A 16,094-nucleotide genomic window follows, 5' to 3' on the forward strand; every position below is an offset into this window, starting at 1 on the left:
ACTCCAGTGTTCTTGCCTGAAGAATCCCAGGACAGAGGAGCCTGGCGGGCTACAGTCCATGGGGTCGCAGAGAGTCGGAGACGACCGAGCACAGCACAGCCCAGAAAACAGGTGTCATCTCCGCTTCCACACACCGTGCTGGCAGCACTTGTCCTCACAGACATCTTGGACCTGATTCAGGATATTGTTTTCAGATTCGGTACAAAACCAACGAACCTGTATGGGAGGAAAATTTCACCTTCTTCATTCACAATCCCAAGCGCCAGGAGCTCGAAGTAGAGGTAATTTATTTGCATGTTTACATAGATGTGTTTATATCTCCACATCACAGAGCACGCAGAGAACTGCCACCAGGGACCCACCAACGAGACATGTTGCTGTTGCAAGTGTTAGCAGCAGGGCAGGAGGAGTTAGTTCTTAATTCTCAGCTTTTGGCTGATTGTTCCTGGTGTCTAGAACTGCAGTTGGCATTCGTATGTCGGCGTCACTGTCAGCCTTGCTGTGCGTGCTTGCTCTGTAGCTTCTCTGTGGACATCCAGGGCACTGCTGCGTGCTGGCTGCTCCCAGCCAGGGCACTTCCCTCCTCCCTTGCCTCACTGCCCGCCCGGCCTCGGCCTTGGTGGGCACTTTTGCCTCCTTCAGGTCCTGAGGCACAGCCTTCATGTTTCTCTGTTGCTAAGTCTGATGCTGGAGGAAGTTTCTTTCTACTTCTGCTGGTTTGCTGTAGGTTTTTGTCATGAGTGGATGTTGAATATTGTCAAAGACTTTTCTATGATGTTTGAGATGATCTTGTGGTTTTTCCTTTTGAAGTTTGTAAATATGGTGAAACGCAGTACTGATTTTCAAATCTTAAATTTTGTAAACCTGTATTGATTTTCAAGATTTAATATTAGAAAGCCTTGCAAGCAAACTTTTTTTGGGGAATAACCCTGCTTACTTATGATGTAGTATCCTTAAACTCAATTTAACTTGCTAAAATTGTACTAAGAATTTTTGCATCATAAATAAGAATAAAGGTGTGTTGTGCAACACAGACAAATAGAGCCATTATTTTGTAATAACTTTAAATGGAGTCTAGTCTATAAAATTACTGAATCACTTTTGTACACCTGAAAATAATGTTATAAACTATACTTCAATTTTAAGAAAAGAATAAGATGGGATAATAATTTTAAAAGATAATTTTTGCACTACAACCCAGGGATTGAACCCTTGTCTCTTGCATTCCAGAAAGATTCTTTACCCACTGAGCCACATGGGAAGCCCACTCATAATCTTTAGTAACTGGACCTTGAATTTACAACAGTAACTTTTTTTTTAATAGTCTTTTTTTTTTCCATTTATTTTTATTAGTTGGAGGCTAATTACTTTACAACATTGCAGTGGTTTTTGTCATACATTGAAATGAATTAGCCATGGATTTACATGTATTCCCCATCCTGGTCCCCCCTCCCACCTCCCCTCTCCACCCGATCCCTCTGGGTCTTCCCAGTGCACCAGGCCCAAGCACTTGTCTCATGCATCCAACCTGGGCTGGTGATCTGTTTCACCCTAGATAATATACGTGTTTCGATGCTGTTCTCTTGAAACATCCCACCCTCGCCTCCTCCCACAGAGTCCACAAGTCTGTTCTATACATCTGAGTCTCTTTTTCTGTTTTGCATATAGGGTTATCATTACCATCTTTCTAAATTCCATATATATGTGTTAGTATACTGTAATGGTCTTTATCTTTCTGGCTTACTTCACTCTGTATAATGGGCTCCAGTTTCATCCATCTCATTAGAACTGATTCAAATGAATTCTTTTTAATGGCTGAGTAATATTCCATGGTGTATATGTACCACAGCTTCCTCATCCATTCGTCTGCTGATGGGCATCTGGGTTGCTTCCATGTCCTGGCTATTATAAACAGTGCTGCGATGAACATTGGGGATCACGTGTCTCTTTCAGATCTGGTTTCCTCGGTGTGTATGCCCAGAAGTGGGATTGCTGGGTCATATGGCAGTTCTATTTCCAGCTTTTTAAGAAATCTCCACACTGTTTTCCATAGTGGCTGTCCTAGTTTGCATTCCCACCAACAGTGTAAGAGGGTTCCCTTTTCTCCACACTCTCTCCAGCATTTATTGCTTGTAGACTTTTGGATAGCAGCCATCCTGACTGGTGTGTAATGGTACCTCATTGTGGTTTTGATTTGCATTTCTCTGATAATGAGTGATGTTGAGCATCTTTTCATGTGTTTTTTTGCCATCTGTATGTCTTCCTTGGAGAAATGTCTGTTTAGTTCTTTGGCCCATTTTTTTATTGGGTCATTTATTTTCATGGAGTTGAGCTGGAGGAGTTGCTTATATATTTTTGAGATTAATCCTTTGTCTGTTGCTTTGTTTGTTATTATTTTCTCCCAATCTGAGGGCTCTCTTTTCACCTTGCTTATAGTTTCCTTTGTTGTGCAAAAGCTTTTAAGTTTCATTAGGTCCCATTTGTTTATTTTTGCTTTTGTTTCTAAAATTCTGGGATGTGGGTCATAGAGGATCCTGCTGTGATTTATGTCGGAGAGTGTTTTGCCTATGTTCTCCTCTAGGAGTTTTATAGTTTCTGGTCTTACATTTAGATCTTTAATCCATTTTGAGTTTATTTTTGTGTATGGTGTTAGAAAGTGTTCTAGTTTCATTCTTTTACAAGTGGTTGACCAGTTTCCCAGCACCACTTGTTAAAGAGGTTGTCTTTTTTCCATTGTATATCCTTGCCTCCTTTGTCGAAGATAAGGTGACCATAGGTTCGTGGATTTATCTCTGGGCTTTCTATTCTGTTCCATTGATCTATATTTCTGTCTTTGTGCCAGTACCATACTCTCTTGATGACTGTGGCTTTGTAGTACAGTCTGAAGTCAGGCAGGTTGAGTCCTTCAGTTCCATTCTTCTTTCTCAAGGTTACTTTGGCTATTCGAGGTTTTTTGAATTTCCATACAAATTGTGAAATTATTTGTTCTAGTTCTGTGAAAAATACCACAACAGTAACTTTTAAAGTTCTGTAAACTTAGTTATTTCATTTAAAAATGCTTTTGTGTTTACCGTTTAAAAAATAAGCAATCAGGCTTTTAGGTTTTCATGTGTAGTTAACTTATTTGATCATTTTTTGTATAGTCTATGAAACCATACTCTTTTTGTTTAAACAATCTGTAGCATGACAATCTAACAGGAATAATTCCTGCTGTAGAGCTAGAGCTGAAAGTTATTATTCAGCAGCCAGATACTGCCATGCCTTTAGAGCAGGTATTGTAGATTTTGAATAGAAAGCTTAAAGGAAACTTAGAAGTGTGTCTCCTCCATAAGCGAATGTCTATGTTTGTCCAGCAGAAACTTGGCACGGCACCGGGAATGTGTATTGCCACCGTTTTCACAGGATTTAAGACATCTCTTTCTAATGTTCAGATTTGTGTGGACTGCTGCCTCTGGCTCAGGGTTCTTGTAGTGGATTCTTTGGACAAGACTTTCCACCTTTTATTCTCATTATGACTGTGATGAGGAGATGACCGGCCCTGTGACACCACTTGTTATAGTGTTGTATCTCCCTGAGGAGCTCTCCTCCTGCCTCATTTATGGACACATGACTGAGAAGGGGAAGGCTGAGATGTGTTTTTGACACCCGGGTTTTGGGCCTCCTGCATTTTCTGTCTCTGTCCCGCACTGAGCCGTCTGTGTGTTTGGCAGGTGAGAGATGAGCAGCACCAGTGTTCCCTGGGGAACCTCAGGATCCCTCTCAGCCAGCTGCTCGCCCGCGAGGACATGACCCTAAACCAGCGGTTCCAGCTCAGCAACTCAGGTCCCAACAGCTCGCTGAAGATGAAGCTCGCCCTCAGGGTACTGAGTCTCCAGAGTGGTTGGGGTGGGGGGGTCCCGGGTGGCTGTGTAGCTCAGGGGAGCAGTGAGCAAGGCTTGTGCTCAGACGCCAATGGCAGCAGTGTTTCCAGGCTGTTGAGCAGGCCGGAACTGTTCCTCACACTTTCAGATGAATCCAACCAGTCTTTTTTTGTTGTTTTTTTGATCCTTTGGCCCAGAAAGTATTGCTATCTGGATCAATAAAGTTTTCTGCTACTGTTAAATTTTCAAAAGTCATTCAGAAGGGAGAATTTAATAAAATTCTGCAAGATGGTAGAAATCACAGGAAAAATAAATTTTGTCCAAAATAGACAATGATTCATTTGTAAGTACCTAAGGAAATGCTGAAAATAAAACTGGCAAACATATGGGAAAGTGCTAAAACTCTCTAATTTTTAAAATGCAAATTAAAATGAAGAACCAGCTTCTTAAAAAATTCAGTAGTCTGTGGAGGGTGTGGTAGAAACAGTCTCCTTGGGCCTGGTCACAGCCTTTCCAGGTGGGACCACAGTGTCTCCAGGTGTAAATCATAGAGCTCTTCCTCTGGAAGCCCGACTCCTGGAGCAGCACAGCACTGGGGGTGTTGGCTGCAGCTTCACTTGGTAACGGTGGGGACCGGCTGTCGGTATGACCCCCGACATAGGCTGTGCAGCGGACGTGTGCACACACAGAGCAGGTGTGGAAGGAGCACGCGGGGCGGGGCTGCTTGCACGTAGACTCTCGGAGTCCAGCAGCCTCTCCTTCCGTGATCGCTGGTGAGATGGCAGGATGGGGGTCGGTGGAGGAGGAGTTTATGACCTGGCTCTTCCTCCACGAAGCTGCCCCCACCGTGCCAAGAGTGGCCACCAGCAGAGGCCAGAGCGTGTGGCCCTGTTGGGTGGCCTGCACACTCTTGTTTTACACTTCCTGTGACGTGGTAGGATACCTAAATAGGTAGACTGCTTTGAACGTCGTGTGCCAGGGTTTAAAGAAACTTTGCAAATGAGGATCCCTAAAGCTGTTCACACGTGAGCCTGTGACCAGCGTCAGCGGTTTTCATCCCGTGTCTGTTTTCACCCCAAGGTGCTCCACCTTGAGAAGCAGGAGAGGCCTCCAGACCACCAGCACTCGGCTCAAGTAAAACGGCCCTCTGTGTCCAAGGAAGGGAGGAAAGTCTCCGTCAGGCCTCAGATGTCTGCGTCGCCGGGCTCGGTTGACAGCGGCACGGCCCCATCCACGCCGGTTGCTGGGAGTGGCGAGAGGCCTGGCGTGGAGGAGCGAGGCCCGCCCGCGGAGGCCGGCCTGCAGGGCCCGAGGGACCTCGGCCGGAGCTCCTCCAGCCTCCAGGCGGGCCCCGCCGGCTCCCCCAGCCACATCTCCGTCAAGGAGCCCACCCCAAGCATCGCCTCAGACATCTCGCTGCCCATTGCCACGCAGGAGCTGCGGCAGAGGCTGCGCCAGCTTGAGAAGTAACTAGACGTGCCCGCGCTCTTGTGGAACCGGCACAGGGCCCACAGGCTGTGGGTGGGGAATGCAGTCTTAAGCAGACGGTTTCAGGCAGTCTGCCCCCTTCACTCCCTGAGCCTCTGGCTTTCAGAGTAAACCTGCTATTTTCTGGTGCCTAGTGTTTGGCTCACTTAAAGCTTAAGAACAGTGCGGTGATCCTCAGGTCATGAGGGAAGCGTCTAGAGTGAACCTGTTGGACCTTAGCCCAGGTCATGGAAAGGCCTGGTGGCAGTGGGGCGTGTTTGTTGTTTGAGGACAGCCCTGCTCTTTCATGCTGGGTCCACACCCACCACACCGCCCAGCACTTTGTCTGGGGATGTTTGTGTGGATTCCTCACTCACGCCAGTGCATCACAGGTGTGTCCATGGCTCCCTTAGATAAGGACAGGGTCTGCAGTTATCCTGAGCCTCAGATGTGAGCCTTTTCCTCTCGGCAGGAGGAGAGACTTGCCCTTTGAAGCAGCTTCCTCTGCTGCCCTGCCGTGCTCAGTGTGAGGTGGGCAGGCAGTGCAGAGAGCTCTCTGCTTCAGCCTGAGACGGGCCGGGGCTGTGACCTCATCAGACGACCCACGAGACTAGGGCCGGGGGCTCCGAGAAAGGAGCACAGATTCGGGCAGTGCCCGGGTAGACGAGGCCTCAGAAGGACAGTGTTGATGTCTGTACGGAGAGCCCCTGTCTTGATTTTACTTTGGGCCCCAGTTTTTAGAAGTTGGGCTATATTGAACCCTTGAGTGGAATGTGAACCCTGCTGGTCCATTTGTGCCCAGAAGTTCAGACAGGGTTCCCATTTGTGGGTTTTTTGCCGCCACCTCACGTGAGGGAAAGGACGTGCTCACAGGCTCTGAGCCGTCTGCAGAGCTCACTCTCCGCTGTGTTTCCCCAGTGGAACCACCCTGGGACAGTCCCCACTGGGGCAGATCCAGCTGACCATCCGGCACAGCTCGCAGAGGAACAAGCTGGTGGTGGTCGTGCACTCCTGCAGGTGAGCGTCCTCACGGAGCAGAGCAGGCAGGCGGGGCTCTGAGTAGGGACTGTGGTCCTGGTTTGTTTGCTCTAATACTCCCTTAAACTGCCATGTTGTAGTTTATAAAACGTTCCCTGTTACTGAGCCTTTAGAACATGATAACAGGCGTATTTTTCTGTTTTTGAAGTGTCTTTGGGGATTCAGTTTCCAGAGTAGGTGACAGTCCAGAAGACCCAGGCAGGTCTGTGGGATCCTGGCAGGAGCAGCCGCAGTCTCTCGGGAAGAGCAGAGCAGAGCAGGGCGGCGGGTCCTCACTCAGTGAGCACGGCACGGGGCAGCAGGGCTGCTGCAGCTTGTGTCTGGTTATCAGTGCGGATGGCGTAGAGCTGTCTGATACATGTGACTTGTCGGTCTCACTAGTAGCTCTGATGTAAATAGGTGGTACAAAACTTTGGATGTTCTAAAAAAGTGTCGGAAACAGGGAAGAAAAATTAGTAATGTTTAGAAACATGATTATGTGAACATGTAGGTCAGTTCAACATGTGTTTATTTACTGAGCACCGCCTGTGTTCCTGCTGCTGAGGCGCTTCCTGGGACAGCTTCCAGAGCAGCAGGCTGGCCAGAGGACCCTCCTCTGGGCTTCCGGGCTCCTCGAGATGAGTGAGCAGTTGGAAGTGGCTGCTGAGGGACACTTGAGCCTGGGACACTGTAGGTTTGAGCAGTGTGGCTACACCGACATGGAAGATTTTTTTTTCAGTGCTAAATATCACCACCCTACACCACTTGCCGTTGGCTGACTCCGCGGATACAGAACCACATAGGTCCTTAACCTCCGTGTAGTTCAAGATCAGCTGTAATTAAAAACTAGGTGTGTTTGGCCCAGTTGTTGGGACAAGAGCAGCGAGGAAGAGGTGGGCATGTGTCTGTGACGGAAGGGTTCAGTGGGGCAGAGGGCGGAGGAGGGCGTCTTCGGCCTGAGCAGAGGCCAGGGAGCGGTCCTGAGGACTGCAGCTGCACAGCCTCCCGGGAGGCTGACTGTTCCCCCCCTCTCCGGGGCCTCCCGGGAGGCCGGCTGCATCCCTCCCTGGGAGGGCCGGTGAAGCGGTGTGGAGGGCGATGCCGTGGTTTCCCTGTTGGCAGCAGAGCAGGGAGTCAGAGCGTCCCCCGGACTCTGGGCTGAGGAGGTGGGGTCGAGGCCACCTTCGCGGCCACTGGAAGCCGTGAGCACTGGAGAGGACGGTCGCCTCCCTGAGCTCTTGGCGCCAGGATAAATGCATAGTGGGGGAAGGTTCTCGTGTGGTGCTCACAGGCATAGTTCTAGACCCTAACCCAGTGGTCTCCGGTCTGTGTTACAAGAAATCTCATCGCCTTCTCTGAGGATGGCTCCGATCCCTACGTCCGCCTGTATTTGTTACCAGACAAGAGGAGGTCAGGAAGGAGGAAAACACACGTGTCAAAGAAAACGCTGAATCCTGTGTTTGATCAGAGGTACGGTCCACACCGCCCTTTGAGGAAGGCCTGGTGGCGCCTGTGGGGAGACTGTGAGCGAAAAACACCTTCCTGTGAGCAGTCGGGGGCTTGCTGATAGATTTGAGTATCACATGGATCCCCAGGCCACACCCAAGCAGTCTTGGCCTGCACATGTGTGGCTGGACCCCAGTCCTCGTGGCTCAGACACCACTGACATCTGGGGCAACGACAAGCTGAATGGTGTTGATGTCCACTGATTCAGTTTACATTCCATCGTTGAAGGTACTAGTTGCTTACTGTGCTTTCTGGCCAGTGACTTCATTTAAACTGAGGCCAGAAACCAATGAAGTAAGCACCAGTCTTGGTCAGCCACAGCCTCTACAAGTTTGGGGACCCACCTGCAAACCTGAGGTTCAGGCTGCTCACTCTGGGAAGACTGGCCTATCCACGTGTCCCTGCGAGGCCTCCGACCTTGTCCTCTGCTTTGCCAGCCTGCGAGCCTCCAGCAGCCTCTGGCCTCAGCCACCAGGAGCTGCCTGCAGATGCCTCCTCCACGAGGCTGCCTTGAGGATGCTGGTCTTCCTTCACTCAGGGCTGTGAGCTCTCACTCCTTGGTCTGCAGGTGACAGACTGGCCTGGACTGCCCAGGTGTCTCACACCACAGCCCAGGTTTTTCCCCAGGAATCAGGCGTTGTGTACACACCAGGGAGCCACAGAGTCAGCTTCACATGTTTAGGGTTCCAGTCTCCTGTTGTGTTTGGAAAATAATGGCGGGGGGGTGGGGGGGGACTGAGTCTTCCTGAAGGGCCAGGTCTAAACATGTAGCCGAAGAGATCACTTCTACAACAAAGAAACAAAGATCATGTTTGGAGTGGACTCATAAACAGAAATGTCATTTTTTAGTTACAGTAAAACAGCAAAATTATGGAGAAGTGTAGGATGATCCTCCTTTTTTCCACTTCAGCTTTGATTTCAGTGTCTCACTGCCAGACGTGCAGAGAAGAACCTTGGATGTGGCCGTGAAGAACAGTGGCGGCTTCCTGTCCAAAGACAAAGGGCTTCTTGGCAAAGTAGGTTAAAAAAGTTCTGCATTTTGTAAAAATTAAACACTTGACCCAGAGTGCACATTTTAGACTGGATTTATGTACGTGGATAGTCCACGTCAGCTAAGCTGCCGTGAGTGGCTTGTGAGTCGGTACCGATGTGAATTACCTCCACCGACACTGCATGATAAGCTGCTATCAAGGCTGCTGGCTACAGGAAGGGCCTCTGGGGTATAATCGACTACAGGTCATGGGTGGATCTTAAGGGGAGAAAAATTGAAAAGCCAGACACCCAAAATGCAAGTTGCCAGAACCCACTTCTAGAGGTGTTTTCTAACCCACAGGTACTGGTTGGCCTGGCATCTGAAGAGCTCGCCAAAGGCTGGACCCAGTGGTGAGTGTCCCCCACAGACAGACACAGAGCCCGTGAGTCCACTCAGGAGCACGGCCCCCGTGACCACTTGTCTGCTGTCTTCCTGTGTCTCAGGTACGACCTCACAGAAGATGGGACGAGGCCCCACGTGGTGACGTAGGCCGCACATCAGGAAGCCGTCGATGCAGCTGCCCGCCCTGCCCCAGCACCCTACACACACACCCCGCAGACACACCCAGCTGCCCCGCACCGACACACCCCTCCCCACCGCCCGCACCGCACCCATGCTCTTTTTATAACTTCACGTACTTGGTCACTGGCCCCCTGACGGTTTTATAAAATGTTGATATTTTAGGCGTATTTCGCCAATATTAGTATTAAGTTTTGTATGTTTAAATTTCCTCTAGTATTTCACCAGTTGTTACGGCGTGTGTAGCATATCAGCCAGCTGTTGTGTGTGTAAAGCTGTATGTCGGCTGTCTCTCCTAGGAAGCCGATGTATGGACCTGCTTATTATTGCCTTGTTTTGTATATCACTGAGGTGTACTATGCTATATAAAGAGACTATTTTTTATGATCTCTACATGCTGGTTTGAAATTCAGAGAAAATGGATCAAGGAAATATATATATTTTTTTCTTCTAAAACTTATTAAATTCTTATTACAAATAATCATTTTTGTCTTTGCAGGAAAAAGTTCTCAGTGACCTATTTTGTGGTGTTTCTTTTTAAAAAGAAAAGCTGAAAGATTAGTAAATGCTAGTATATTTCTGCTCATTATGAATGGTAAAAGAATGTATGCAAAATATTTACACTTTCATAAATATAAAGATGTATTATAAGGAGTCAGTTGTAGTGCTTATAAGGAAAAATGTTGTATAACTGAGCAATATAAAATATCACAAGAATTGTCACGGTTCATAGTGCACTAATCTGAAATTTCTCACATAAAGTAGAATGTCTTAAGTTTATTTTTAGTTGCTTGTTATAACTTATTCATGAAACAGTATAGATACATAATCCTTTTCCTGAAATATAATACTTCAATGTTAGCAGGTAGTCTGTTGTGGAATTTTCAGTGTTTTCTCAGCTGCAAAAGAAAGACTTAACTCAGGTTGTCTCTGCAGAGGCTGTGAGACAGGTCGGGGTGAGCAGATAGGACATGACGTGGGAAGCCGCCGCTGGCACACACGTGTCGGTGTGACGCACACGGGGCGGGGCTGGCGCGCGCGTGTTGGTGTGACACGCATGGGGCGAAGCCGGCGCCTCCACCGCGGGGACTCGGGGGTCTGGACACGGCGGCAGCAGGCTGTCAGTAACCTCCTACTGGGTTTCTTCACCTCATGCCGTGACTGACCTCAGTATTGGGATGTTGTTATACAACTTTTATTTGGGAGTATTGTTTCTTCTTAGATTAGGAAAAGCATGTTTTATATCCATGTATATAAAGGTCCCAAGCCTCTTGGGAGGTGAGATTCCATAGCCGTGCAGCAGCTATGCATGCCCTGAACACGGTGCACGTGTGCAGAAAGCTTTAAATATTCTAAGCTGCGGGATGCAGATGACTTCCTTAGCCATGAGGACATCCTCCAGCCCTGTGCAAATACCGGGGGAAAGGCGGCTCTGAGCTTAGAGACCTCACCGTGCGTCCCACGTGATTCCTGGACGCTCGCGCGGCCTGACTGCCCAAGTGCCTGTGGACGCTGCCTCTGCTCTGCCTCTCCTGCCCTCGGGGCTCAGCTCTGGCCGGTCATACTTTGACCCCGGGGGCGGGGGGGAGCCCGGAGCTTCGCGGCACGTTTCTCGCAGCCGTGCAGACCCAGTGCCCTCGCAGCTTCCTGGGCCGTAAAGCGGTGAAGCCCCAGCAGAGACCACCTCCTCCATCAGCGCGGGAGGCGTTGCGAACCTGGTGGCACGCACAGGAAACTGACTGGTGTTTCAGCAGCAGAAGAACAGGTCATCACTAAATCCACGGCCTGCCCATGGTTTTAGGTTTATTGGAGACTTTTTAAAAGTTGGGTTTGTTGTGGGAGTTCCCTGGCGGTCCAGTGGTAAGAGCCGGATGCTTTCACTGCCAGGGACCTGGGTTTAACCTCTGGTCAGGAACTGAGATCCCACACACCATGAGGTACCCGCTGCTCCCCCCAAAAATCAGGTTTTTTGAAGGGCTTCTGGCATAATTTGTAAAAGAAGGGAAACACTCACTGAAATTTAGCACACCTGTGATTCCTGCCAACATCCCCAGTATTTGGGTTTTGTAGCCATGTACTTCACCTATTCAACATGTTTTACTTGATGAAATGCTTTATGTAAGCAATTAGGCAAAATAAATGACACGAAAGGTGCAAAACCCAAAAAACGCCAGTTAGCAGCACGATGCCCACCTTTGTGTGGACAGTGGGGCCTGGACAGACCCAGCAGCCAGCACCATTCTCTGCAAAGGGAAGGGATGACTCTAAGGCCGGGACTCTGCCTTTATGGCCGACGGGTGTTCAGAGGAAAGCTCTTGTGTCCGGTGGGGCAGCTGAGAGTTGGCTTTAGGCCAGACCCCCAGCTCCATGATCCTGGCAATGGACAGTCTGTTCTCAGAACCTTCATTGCCAGTTTTGAATAACTGCTTCATTTGGGAAAAGGGAACTTCAACTTTTCTACCTTGACCCAAGCCAATGGAGGGAAAATTAACGTTGCTTATTTTGAATTGTTACTTCATTGCTTATCCTGTGCCTTAAAGTGTGAAGTGTGAGGCCTTGCTTCAGGTTAAAACAGAAGACGCCTCGCAGCCGAGTTCACCACAGTTTATTCCTCATCAAGGGTCAGCCCTCCTTTGTCAGGAACTGAAGCCAAATGCAAATAGTGGTTGTTGCTTTAACGCCATTCTAGCTGGACCAACCCCTGCAGACGGAACACAGCAGAGGGTTTTTTGGTTTTGTTTTTTATTGTAAAATGCCCTTTTTCCTCAGCTAATTTTACATGGCAGTGCGTGTGTTTATTCAATAAAACTGTCTGTGTCATCTCGCTTGTGATTTATCCTTCCTGTCTTTTGAAGTCAGATTCCCAGTGTGGAGCCAGGCGATCTGAAAGGTGTGTGCAGCATAGTACTTGCATTTGTTACTTGTGAATTCTTTTGTTTTCAAAACTATATCAGATCACTGATATTACTTCTTAGTTTCCATCTTAATTTGACTCTTCTCTGCCTCTCTAACTCTGAGTTTTGAAAACAGCTCTTCTGAAAGATAATCATGAATAGAAAAAAACAAGTCTTTAAAACCAGAGCGCTGAGGAGTTGTGAAGAGGGTCTGGTTTGAACAAAAGGGAAACCACTAGAGGCAGTGTGACTGAGTCCAGGCTCACTCTGCTCACCACTGGATGGGCCAGTAAATCCGGGAGATGACGCGTTGAGGCCAGTAATACGACTTCATCGACTTTATTCAGAGAGCTGGCTGACCTAAAGATGGCAGGCTAACGTCTCAAAATAATCATCTGGACCAGGCTTGGATGCCAGGTTCTGTTATGTATCAGACGTGGTGAGGTGAGAAACAAAGTAAAAAGACCATTTAATTTTTGCCAATAGCTCCTAGAACAGCAAGCCTCAGACGGGGGGGAAGGGTTAGTTTCATTTCCTTACAGCCATTTCACAGGTGGTGTGAAAAGGAGTATTTCCTGCCGTATCAATAAACAAGGATGAGCTAACAAGGGTTAGCAATCTGTCATTTCAGACCCCAAAGGTGAATTTTGAGCAGGTACCACTCCCTGGAATGTCACAGTCATTCACAGGTTGAGAGGGGTGGGGGGCAGTTTATCTCCCAGTGAGCTAAACAAAGTCACTTTAGCCCTGTTCCTGGCACACAGCTGATGAAAATATCTGTTGAATAAAGGATGTATAAACTTGGCAGACCTTAAATAACAATAACATGAACTTATCCTAACAAGTTTCCATGTAAAAAAAAGATAGCAATTGACAGTTCTCAATTATGGCTAAAGAGAAAGATAGGATGGACACAGTAAAGAATACTGTTGCGACAAAAGCCACTAGTATAATTATCTGAGAAGTAATTGAACCAGGAAGTCTGTTTTTGTGTTAATCAGGAAATCCTGGGCAATACAACAAGGACAGAAATAGGTTATAAATTTTGTCTTGGGAAAGAAGGTCGTTTTCAAATATGAGATTGTCAACGTGAAAAACCTAAGCAAGTCGTATGAAAACTCTTGAACAAGTATTTCATAAAGGACCAGTTATAAAAACATAGAAATGTCTGTGTCTTATACAAAAATAGGTACTAGAAAACAGCATGGAAAACATCCGACAGCAGGCCTGGCGCCACACTAGAGGTGAGACCTGCTCCAGATCAGGAGCGGGCGCAGTTGGGCTCCACTCCGCGGAACCCATCCCGGAGCACTGCCGCTCCGTGGTCCTGGGGGACCGTGTCGAAAACAGTCAGTGGCGGCTCTGTGACGCTGCAGCTCCCTGGGGTGGTGAGGCCAGTTGAGACCAACAGGAGACTGACCGAAAAATCTTAAAACCTGGGAGATAGATATAAAAGAGGGCTTCGGAAACCTCTCGCGTCCCTGGGCGTCTAGGAAGGCGTGCTCGTGCGCAGGCGCATGAGTGAGGCTAGGCCGGTCACCTCCAGCTGTGCTGAGGCTCCGTCAGCGGGGGTGAGGGCCGAGCAGGACCACGTGATGGGGCACACACCAGCTCTTACCAAGCACCCGGAAAGTGAACGTCGCTCAGTCGTGCCTCTGCGACCCCACGGACGACACAGTCTATGGGATTCTCCAGGCCAGAATACTCGAGTGGGTAGCCGTTCCCTTCTGCAGGGAATCCTCCCCACCCAGGGATCGAACACAGGTCTCCCGCATTGCGGGCGGATTCTCTACCAGCTGAGCTATCAGGGAACCCCAAGAATACTGGGCCAGGAGTCCGAAGTATTAAAGAAACCTGACCAAATTGGCTAACAGTGCAGACTTAAGAGGCAGAATGTGACAAAGAATATGGCTTCTAGAGAATTTATCCAAGAAGGCTACTAAGTGAAAAATACCTGAGTCTAGGGGAGGTCTCTTAACTTAAACAACGTGGCCACACTGTATTATTTCAAATTTTCAACAACAGCAGCAGACATACCGAGAAATATAAGCCACTATATATACTATAAGCCACACACAGAGGAAAAAACAGTCATCAAATGTGCCCCCCAGGAAGCCCAGGTGTAAGCAGACACAGAGCTTAAATCAGGTATTAGGTACGTATGTTCAAAGAAAACTATCCAAAGAATTCACAGAAAGTGAAGTGTGGTTTTCAGCAAAATAGAGAATAGCAGGAAAGAGAAATTATCAAAAGAATAAAATAAGAGTCCTGGAGTATAAAATACAGTACATGAAATGTAAATGTCACTGAAGTTCAACGACAGACTTGCGTTCTCAGGAGAGTCAGAAACTGGAGGCTGAGTCGCAGACCATGTCCTCTCCTCTGAGCACCAAAAGCAGGATGGAGCACGAACAGGCCACTCAGTGGAGCCCCAGAGGGGAGGGAGGAAGGGGACCGGGAAGAACACTGAGCGAGAAGATGGGAAACACGCCCGGGTTTGCTGGGCACGTCGCACATTGAAGAAGCTCAGCAAAGCCTCCCGCAGGAGGAAGCCAGAGGCCCCAGCAGGCGCGGCTCGGCCGAGCCGTAAGGAGGGGAGGGAGGGAGGGGGCCGGGCCCCAGCGTCTCTTCTCACCGTCACACTGCGCTGCGAGGGCCTCCCGGGCACGGACGTCGGCTTCCGCCATCGCCTCAGGAGTCGGCCCCCTGTTTCTACCGGAGTGGCCGGGCCGAGAGCGGAGACCCAGTTAGACCCGCCCGCGCGGCCCCGCACGCGTCTCGCCGTCGGCTGAGCGGACCCCGGGGCAGCAGCGACTGCAGCCGTGCCTGGCGAGCGAGCAGGACGCAGGGGCCGCGTCGCGGGGTCCGTGGGAAGGCGTCTGGCGTGCACGGGCCGGGGGGCAGCCGCCACGCACCCAGCTCTGCGCCGGCTGCAGGCCCCCGCGCAGCGGCCCGACGGGCGCCATCTGCTGCCCGCGGCCTGCCTAGGCCCGTGGGCCGGGACCTCCGAGGGCCGCGCCCCCGCGGCCCCGCCCGGCCTGGCTGAGAGGCGGAGAACTGCTCCCTGCGGCACAGACAGGCCATGGTTTGTAACTGCTGCTTTGGTTCATTGCGGTGTAAGATAGAGAGATGTGCAGAAGCCCTAATGGCTGTGCCCTGAATTTTCACAGACTGGCTGCCGTGAGCCCACATGTGGTGACCAACAGCACCCAGGTGCCCCCCCCCCGCCCCAGGTGCCCTTCGGCGCCCCCCACCCTCCCGCAGCGCCTCCCTACACTCGCCCTGCAGAGGGGCCTCGTCAGACCCTGCGCTCCACGTCTGTCTGGCTTCTTCCGGGCGACGTGTCGCTTGCAGCGGACAACGTGACGTCTCTCGCTCGAGTCAGTCGGGGGAGAGTAGGCGGCTGACAGCAGCGGCTGCAGCGGGGACTGCTGCTCCGTCGTCGCGGACTTTGTCACGGCCGCGCCAAGGAGCAGGGGTCACAGCCCCGCCACCGAGGCGCCCTAGGGCCAGGCCTGCAGCGGGGTGGGGGCACTCCAGGTCCCTTGCCCCCGGAAACCTCTGGTGACTTGGGATGCCTGGCCTGGCCCGCGGGCCCTCCACGAGCTCCCTGCATGCCCTGGGCCACACGCCCTGGGCAGTGCCTGCCTTCTGAGGCCTGGTGGATTCTACTTGAAGTAACTGCAGACGAGGATCTACGGACCAGGCCGGACAGCACCACGGCAACCCCAGGAGGGCTTCCTGCGCCAGCCAGGACGCAGTTGCAGGCCACACATCTCCGCGCTCAGGCTCCAGGCT

At 50.1% G+C, this 16,094-nt stretch overlaps 1 protein-coding gene and 1 long non-coding RNA gene across 5 annotated transcripts in view; one reads left to right on the forward strand and one right to left on the reverse strand.

Moving 5' to 3' along the window:
- ESYT2 (extended synaptotagmin 2) overlaps window positions 1–12,222 on the forward strand; it is a 79,828-nt gene extending 67,606 nt beyond the window's left edge. For all 4 annotated transcript variants that reach the window (XM_070478281.1, XM_070478329.1, XM_020886182.2 and 1 more), the window contains 8 exons: window positions 195–281; window positions 3,711–3,860; window positions 4,941–5,326; window positions 6,246–6,344; window positions 7,683–7,814; window positions 8,761–8,866; window positions 9,184–9,233; window positions 9,327–12,222. In XM_070478281.1, the coding sequence (XP_070334382.1) occupies window positions 195–281; window positions 3,711–3,860; window positions 4,941–5,326; window positions 6,246–6,344; window positions 7,683–7,814; window positions 8,761–8,866; window positions 9,184–9,233; window positions 9,327–9,372 (1,056 nt within the window). In that variant the 3' untranslated portion in view covers window positions 9,373–12,222. The remainder of the gene's footprint in view (window positions 1–194; window positions 282–3,710; window positions 3,861–4,940; window positions 5,327–6,245; window positions 6,345–7,682; window positions 7,815–8,760; window positions 8,867–9,183; window positions 9,234–9,326) is intronic.
- LOC139038917 (uncharacterized) lies at window positions 6,856–15,516 on the reverse strand. The gene is made up of 2 exons (XR_011492042.1): window positions 14,932–15,516; window positions 6,856–8,636 (listed from the first exon to the last, which is right to left on the reverse strand). It is a non-coding gene; the product is annotated as an uncharacterized lncRNA (long non-coding RNA).
- Between the last annotated feature and the right edge of the window lie 578 nt (window positions 15,517–16,094).

Source organism: Odocoileus virginianus, chromosome 1, assembly GCF_023699985.2.
Source record: "Odocoileus virginianus isolate 20LAN1187 ecotype Illinois chromosome 1, Ovbor_1.2, whole genome shotgun sequence".
Classification (NCBI taxonomy): Eukaryota; Metazoa; Chordata; class Mammalia; order Artiodactyla; family Cervidae; genus Odocoileus; species Odocoileus virginianus.